The sequence below is a fragment of the Pempheris klunzingeri genome, chromosome 2 (genome assembly GCF_042242105.1).
Source record: "Pempheris klunzingeri isolate RE-2024b chromosome 2, fPemKlu1.hap1, whole genome shotgun sequence".
NCBI classification, from domain to species: Eukaryota; Metazoa; Chordata; class Actinopteri; order Acropomatiformes; family Pempheridae; genus Pempheris; species Pempheris klunzingeri.
In genome coordinates, this window is record NC_092013.1 from 23,063,472 (window position 1) to 23,071,887 (window position 8,416).

The window sequence follows — 8,416 nt, forward strand, 5'->3', positions numbered from 1 at the left end:
CTGGAGCATGTATTTAATGTTGGAGCAGGGTGTTGTGAATTTAATTTGTTTCCTTGACAGAACCTGGACTATTTGCTGGATCAAGAACTCCACCACAGCAGGTGGCAGTACAGCAGCTGAATGTTGCAGCCAGCATTAAAAAGAAGCCAGACAATGACTAGAGGTAGTGTATCGTACTGATTCTCAGCCATAGCACACACCAGTAATAAGCTTTTATTTTATCATCACTGCTGACAGGAAGTGGTGTGTCTTACTGCTGTGAATTGACTCTGAGGAGATAATGAGAAGTTTGTGTGTCAAAGTCCAGACTGCAGCTGTGTGTGTGTGTGTGCCACAGACTGAATACACACAGCCAGCCTGAGTGGATCAACATGGAGGATCAGAAGAGGAAGAAGATCCTGTGTTTGGGTCTGGCCTGTCTCGACATCATCAACGTGGTCGACAAATACCCAGAGGAAGACACTGACAGCAGGTTAGCACACAGGCTAATGCTAACACCCATAGCAGGTCAGTGCACATGCTAATGCTAACACAGGCTAGTGCTATCAGTGGCAGCAGGTGAGGGGTGATCAGGTGACATACAACAGTGTTTGAGTTGATTGTCTTGCATTAAATGATCAATGAAATATTACTGTAAGACAGATCAGATCAGATGGTCATTCTTTTCAAACCATTCACTTTTACTGATTATCTGAGCACAAGCACTGACTGTATTTGTTCTGCTGTAGATCACAACACTATTCTGACTGCTGTGTTTACGTTAACAGTGATAGAAAAAACACTGCTTAGATCTTCTGAAGGTGAATCTATTGTGTGTATTGTTTTATTTTGAAGGTGAATCTGCAAAGTATGATATTTTATTTTGAAGGTAAAATTATTTTGAAAGTGTGATTTTATTTTGAAGGTGAATCTACAAAGTGTGATCTTTTATTTTGAAGGTGAATCTGCAATGTGTGACATTTGAATGTGAGGGCACAGATCACATTAACTGATCATAAAAGTTGCCAAATTAGAAAATATCATCCTCCACAAACAAGTTTATTTCCCAAAATGCACCGCTGCACATTAATGATCTTTGATACTGACAAACTGCAGGAGACAGACTTCAAAGATCTCGTGATGATCTCAGATGACACTTAAGTCTTGTGCTTCATGTGCCTGATGAGTTTGATTTTCTGATTTTGAACATCAATAACTGTCGTACGGATGTGGATCGCTGCGGTGATGTCATCACTCTCCATACCTGCAGGTGTTTGTCACAGCGTTGGCAGCGAGGAGGAAATGCTTCAAACTCCTGCACGGTGCTGTCGCTGCTCGGAGCGTCCACTGCATTCATGGGCTCACTGTCTGCTGGACCTGTGGCCGAGTAAGTGCTCATCTAAAGGAATCAACACATTAAGAACTTGATCAGTGGTTGAAGGTATCATGTATACCTTTATTTAGTATGAATATGTTATTTTAGTGAATATTCTATTATTAAATTCAACAGGACGGCCTTTAATGGAGTGTATATTTGTACCTGGGTGCAAATGACCAGGCAGCTGCTATTCAGCTCTACAGCTACACAGATGGTTTAGGTGCAGGACTTTCACCATCGGGGTTTGAGGCCCATGTGAGGGCAGCTGTCAACACTGATGGATTTATCTGTAGACTTAGTTAAGTTATATATATCAGGTTTTCCTTTTTATTGTCATCAGTTTTCAGTTCTTTAGCTTTAGGCACCCAAACTACTGGGTAAGGTTTAGGAAAAGACAAATATTAAAATATACTCTGTCCAACATGTACTCTTATATCAACCATATCTTTTCATGTTTCCATCTGCCATCATTTAACTTGACTATCTCATAGATTCGATGTACAGCTGATTTATTTGTCTGTTTTATATGAACTATATACACGTGTGTGTATATATGTATATAATCTACATACTCGGTATAGGGGATCAAATGAAGTCTAAGTGATCAAGTTTAGTGTTATAAGCTTCATGAAGTCCACAGGTCCTGTCTCCTCATCTCGGTTCATCCATTTCATCCTCATGTCTTTTCTTCTTGTTTTCTTGTGTCCTCTTCTCCTTTCTGTCTATCTATTTCCTCTTTTCCTTTCATCGCTCTGTTTCTTCATCTCCTTGTGCGTTTGTCAATTTTCTCTTTCCTTTTTTTGTGTCCTTATATTCTCATCTCCTTTCATCTTGTATCCGTGTCTGCTTTCTCGTTTTTTGTTTCCTCGTCTCCTTTCTCTCCCCTGTCCTCAGAGCATATAGAAATCTGAGTTATCCTCAGTGAGGAGGACCCTGATTAGTTTAAGGGTAAGGTTAAGACCTTTAAGAGATGTTAAACAGTTTACTGTCTGCAGTTTTATTTTGGAGGACAGAGGAGATGTAACAGTTTTCTGTGTGTAGTTTTATTTTGGAGGATTTTCAGAAGCACCACATCGATGTGTCTCTGGTGTCTGAGCATGCTCAGTGTGCTCTTCCAGCCTCAGTGGTCATCAGCAACATCAGCACAGGAAGTCGCACCATCCTGCACATGAACAGGTGTGAACAGGTGTGTGTGTGTGTGTGTGTGTGTGTGTGTCTCACTAACTGCCTCTGTTTCAGAAACAAGGTGGACATCGCACATCATCGTCGTCGTCGTCATGGAGCTGCTCTGTTCCCCTTCCTTGTTCCACCAACCAAGACACTCGTACCCGTCTGTCCTTGGTTTTATCTTTTAGGACAGAGCTGATACGAAACAGTTTCCTGTCTCTCTGTCTATCAGTTTCATCGTGGGCGACTTCTCGCGGTGTGGGGTTGATGCCTCAGCAGTGGTTTGGCAGGTCGAAGGTCAAACTCCGTGTGCGTGTTGTGTGGTTTGTCCGTCCAGCGGGTCTCGCACCGTTGTTCTCTCTGACATGTAAGACAACCTGACTACCGGGTGGCATCATACAGCGTTCACTAAATACCTCTTTATCAGTGAGGCCTCGTTACCATAGAGACGAGTGTGTCACCACTCTAAGATAAATCAGAAAGAAAATCAATCGATCAGCCGGAGCTCCAAATTTACCTTCAAAAATGTACACGTTCAAGACAACAGAATTCACTGTTTTCTAACAGGAAACTGCAGGTTTATAGAAAACGAGAATCTGTGTTGTCATTATGATCTACTGGTGTTCCTGTTGACCATTTAAAGAGTTTTGTTTAATAGATGGCATGAACACTTTTAATTATTTATCTAGTTATTTACCTTGGAGTCAAATTAATCTGCTGCAGTTATATTAGTGATGTTAAATGAACAAGTGAGGAACCATCGCGTCCGTTTAGACTCTCTGAGGGCCCCAGATAAAAGCCGTTATTTATCTATTTATCTATACATTGATCCACATTCATGCATGTACATCTATACATTTAAAAAACATTTCAAACTGCTGCTGTTTGAAGTTTGTTCCCTCTTTGTTTCCATCGCACTCTGCAGCAGTGACTTAAAGTTATACATTTTGAAGTGAAGTTCTGTTTTATTAGGGTTAGGGTTAGTCCATTTGCTCTTTTTTTCTCATGTATATTCACATTTGAACCTGACAAACTACAAACGAACATCTTGAATTTGTGAAACATGAGGAGACATTAGAGGAGAGCCATGGAAACTAGAAGAGCTGCTAACCAACCCACACTCCCTCAACCATCCAACTAAAACTTTCACAGTCTGAACCTCCACCTGTCTGGTGTTGTAGGCAATTTTGTTTGTAAAAAAGTGTTTAAAAAAATAAAAATGTAAAAGAAAAACATACTGAGGTGTTTTGTGAACGCTGTTTGATCTGCCAGAAGGAGGCATGCCCACCTGATCCTGATCCTGATCCTGATCTAATCTGATCCTGATTCCGGTGTAATGACAGCCGGTCACATGACCCACTGCAGAGCAAACCTGAACAGGCCCACCAGTCATTTGGAGTGGAGGTCACCTGACCTTTCGCTCTGGCTGTGCGAAGAGAGGAAGTCACTAAAAGTGGATGAGCGCTAAGAGAAGCAGCTAAACAGATGTTCTGATAAGTGGCTTAATACAGTGTGAGGATGTTTGTGTGCTGAAGAGTCGTTAGATGATAAACAGTCAAAGTGTTGATCAGTTCTCCGGTTTTATGTCATTGTGTTTACAGAAAACTGTAAAAGCTGCAGATCTCACACTGTTCGGACGACATTCTTCTGTAGGAGTTAGTTAGCTTAGTGATACTGATCACCATCTTATATTTCATTTGTGTGTGTGCAGCCCCTATGCTAAGATAGACTAACAGTCCAGGACCTTTGTCCCCTCTTGCCTGGCATCTGAGTTAGCTGGTAAAATGTCGGACTGTTCCCCTAAAAATGTCAACAGTTGGCATATTTACAGTTTGCTCTTTGGGAGTCATCACACGTGGTTTGGTTGCAGCTAGTTTGAGTCTCTGCAGTGGTTCTGGGTTAATTCATCGTCACTGTTAATTTCCCTGACGTTTAATGTGGCCACGTTCACGCTGAAATATGATGAACTATGATGAAATACGCATGTTCAGTAATTAAACGGTTGAATCAAACTGTTTAATCTGCAGTCTGTGAGGATTTACCTTCCAAATCCAACAAATCATATTCCATAATATATATATATACACTCACTCCTCTCAGACACTGAAGAGGATTAAAGACAAAAAATAATGATTTGAATGATCTTATTTATCTCATAATCAATCTTATTTTTTTTTTACCTAATTCCTTAAAATACTGAAAAGGTCTGAATGTTTGTGAATTAAATATCATTTTATTGTGTTACATGGTGACTCTTTAACTTGAAAGACTTTGATTGATCATATATAAGCCTGATGGATCAATCGATAAACTGAACTTTTTCAGAGGAAGAAGAGACATCACAAAGACAAAACATAGAGGATGACATATTCCACGTGTGCCAGAAATGTCACACGTCTGTGAAACTGTGAAATGTCTTCACTTCCATAAACTCCTGAATCAATCAAGTTAAAGTAAAGTCATTCAGTAAAAACATTTAATCCCTGAAATTATTTTAGTAATTGTTGACGTTTGTATGCACACACCTCCTTTTCCCATGAAACGAGCAGGAAGTTCAGACATATTTAAATGTAAATGTACACGTTAAAGGTTCATTCTACTGATTTTAAACATGATCCTGGTTGGTCTTCCTCAGCCTGTGGAAAGTGTTATGTCATTATAACTTTGACCCTGAGTGATGGAGGGATGAAGGAGGTGTTTCTGTTTCTTGATTCTCTTCCTGTGCTGATTCATGAGAAACATAAACTCTGACCTCACTTCCTGTCTCTCAGGAACCTTCCTGATGTCACAGCGGAGGATTTCGCCAAAGTTGACCTTCGTCAGTTCAAGTGGATCCACTGGGAGGTGAGCAACACTACGAGTCCAAAAAAGTGAAATAGCCAGACTTCTTCGTTGTCCAACTAAACCACAAACTAATCCAACTAAACCCCCAAAAAATCAACACCACAAAACCGAATAAACCAGAATAATCTGACCAACCAACCAAACTAGCGTGATTAATCCTTCTGTCTCCATCTGAGCTGAACCTGTGAAAGATTCTTTATTTCAAAACTGTGAGAAATGCGTCTTAAATGATAACTCCGAGGGTTTTATAACTTTTTTTTTTTTTTTTTTTTTTACACATTTTGGGTTCCAAACGACTGGTTTGGTCCCCAAAATGTGTAATCATAGGTCCCAGGTTTAGAAATACTTGAGTTATCTTTTAAAGTACAATAACTTACTACAAAAGGTAAAACTGCTTCACAGTATACTATTATTATGTGGTGGTATAGTTCTTTTACTGTCATATTTTAAACTCCTGCAGGGCCGAAATGCTGAGGAGCAGGTGAAGATGATCCAGCAGGTAGTGATGTATAACAGCACGTTGCCACAGCATCAGAGAATCACCATCTCCGTGGAGATAGAGAAGACCAGAGAGCCGCTGTATCAGCTGTTTCCTCATGGCGATGTGGTACGAGACTTGAGGAGGACAGTTTTTATCGCTGGTCAAACTTCAACATGTTTTTAACATATAAAACATGAAGTCTGTAACAGGATGGGATCTGTCAGCCTAGCAGCTGTTCTCGTGTCTTCAGGTGTTCGTCAGTAAAGATGTGGCTCGTCACTTCGGTTTCCTGACGGCTGAAGCTGCTCTGAAAGGACTCTGCAGTCGGGTCAAACAGGGGTGAGTCAAAGGCCTGCAGTTAGAACAGAGGGAGGTCGAAGGTCGGAAGTAACCTGTCTCTCTCTCTCTCTCTGACCTGACTGTCTCTCAGGGCTGTCCTGATATGTGCCTGGGCAGAAAAAGGAGCGGATGCTTTGGGTCCTGATGGTGTAGTTCTTCATTCAGATGCTTTTCCTCCTGAATCGTTGGTCGATACTCTTGGAGCTGGAGACACTTTCAACTCCGCTGTCATTTACACGCTGTCTAATGGTGAGACATTACATTGTCCAATTGTAAGACTTTCTTCTGTCCAGTGGTGAGACACTCACTCAACATGGTGACTGACACGTCCTCCATCAAACAGAATAACCGTCCTACCTCTGAGTCAGTGAAATACCTTCCGTCTGAAACAATGATCCAGCTGTTTCTCTTTTTTCTGTGTAACTAAAACAGATTTTAGGTTTCAACGCAACTCTTAGCACAGATCAAGTGATGCTGTTTATGAAACAAGTACCTGTTGGGGCCTGTTTGTCTCGGAGCACAGTGTGTCCCCTCCAGAGGATTAGAGTTGTCGTTTCACCTCCAGCTGTCTCTGCAGCTTCAGATCACTTCAGCATAACAGGGCGCCCTCATAACAGGTCCTCATCCTTTGTTGGGGGGATTAAATGCCTTCATTAGAGAGAGCCAACCGTGGAGACGTGACAGGAAATGAAGGAGACAGAGATCAGGGACAGCATGTCGGTAACCTCAACTCAAATCCCAGACAAGTCGACGCCTCGAGCCTTCTGGATGTGGAAACGCGTTGGAAAGCTGAGCACCACAAATACGGATTTATTTTATCCTTTGCACCATCTAATATTCAGCCAATCAGCTGGCTTTGAAAATGTTGCTGTTAAAAAGAACTTTGAAGAGTTATCCTGACTGCAGAACAGTGAACATTTAAATTAATTTATGTCCATAACCAAAGTGAAATAAATACATTTTCTGTCTGTAGGTGGAAGCTTGCAGGATGCTCTGACCTTTGGCTGCAAAGTTGCCGGCAGCAAGTGTGGTTTCCACGGTTACGACGGTATCGCTGAAAAGTTCACAGACAACTGACACGACAGTGACGGATTTACTAGCACTGTAAAAACAACAAATGAGCCAGTACTCAGAGAAGGATTTTTTTTATTTCTAATGAGGTTAAAATAAAAACTAATCTATTGCTATTATTATTATTACTAAAATAATTATCAGTTTGAAAAGTTCAACAAGCCTCATAAAATACATACAGTGACAAATCTGTTTATCAGTGTGACAGCTACATGTTTACAATAATTAACTGATAATTAACACTTAACAAGCTGCTAATAAAATGACAGTTAAGTTTTAGTTAACTGCTAGTGTGATGTGTGATGCAGTGAATTTAAATAAGAATAACAGGCAATTAATTCATTAATTCATCTTTTTTTTACTTGATGAGAATAAATATAATAAAATATAAAATTGATCAAACTGACCAATAAATGACTTAAATGATGAAGTGAAACATGACTAATCATTGGTTTATTCAGTAATGAAGAAAATTAGTATAAATGCTGATCAACTTTTGTGCTTGTTTATTTGGTTTGATTAAACTTTTAAACTTTTGATTAAACTTTTAATTTTGTGTTTTTGTTACTTTCACTCAGAAACAAAGTACTTTACTTAAGTTTTTGTCAGTGAAATTATAGCGTCATCTCTGTCATGCATTTCATCTATTTTGATCTTCCGAACAGTTTAAGCCCACAGATGAAGCCATCTGTATTAGTTAAAAGTTATCGTCATCAAGTCACTTTTATTTACATAACCCAATATCACAAATGAACAAATTTGTCATAAAGGGGCTTTACAGTCTTTACACCCTCTATTTTGAGAGCCTCAGCTGTCGTAATAACTGTTACCAACGTCATTTAGCTATTTACCACACTGACAGTCAATAGTCATGTTTATGTGTGCATCAAATCTCTGTAGGAAAGATTTTAATCAGGAAATCTTGAGCTAATCTGGACTCATAGTAGTTTCTTTCACGTAGAAGTGCATTCTTTCCCAAACGCCTTATGGTCTGTCACCGACAGATTAATGTCATGCAATGATTTTAACAGGTTTAACTCAGTAACACAGTATGGCTAACAACTTTTTTTTATTTATATAGAGCCAATTCATAACAAAAGTTATCTCAAGACACTTTTCATATACAGCAGGTCAAAACCATACTTAAAAAGTACAAT

General features: G+C 39.8%; 1 protein-coding gene across 2 annotated transcripts; it reads left to right on the forward strand.

Moving 5' to 3' along the window:
• Positions 1 to 233: 233 nt before the first annotated feature.
• On the forward strand, positions 234 to 7,725 carry khk (ketohexokinase). Of its 2 annotated transcripts, none has more exons than XM_070843005.1 (8): positions 234 to 472; positions 1,250 to 1,366; positions 2,399 to 2,533; positions 5,296 to 5,368; positions 5,829 to 5,975; positions 6,100 to 6,188; positions 6,280 to 6,437; positions 7,162 to 7,725. In XM_070843005.1, exons 1-8 carry the CDS (start codon positions 372 to 374, stop codon positions 7,263 to 7,265), a joined length of 924 nt encoding a protein of 307 aa, XP_070699106.1. In that variant the 5' UTR covers positions 234 to 371; the 3' UTR covers positions 7,266 to 7,725. The 2 variants fall into 2 exon arrangements, with proteins under 2 accessions (XP_070699106.1, XP_070699097.1); XM_070842996.1 differs by lacking the exon at positions 2,399 to 2,533 and adding an exon at positions 2,757 to 2,891 and having other exon boundaries at positions 235 to 472; positions 7,162 to 7,723.
• The last annotated feature ends 691 nt before the right edge of the window (positions 7,726 to 8,416 follow it).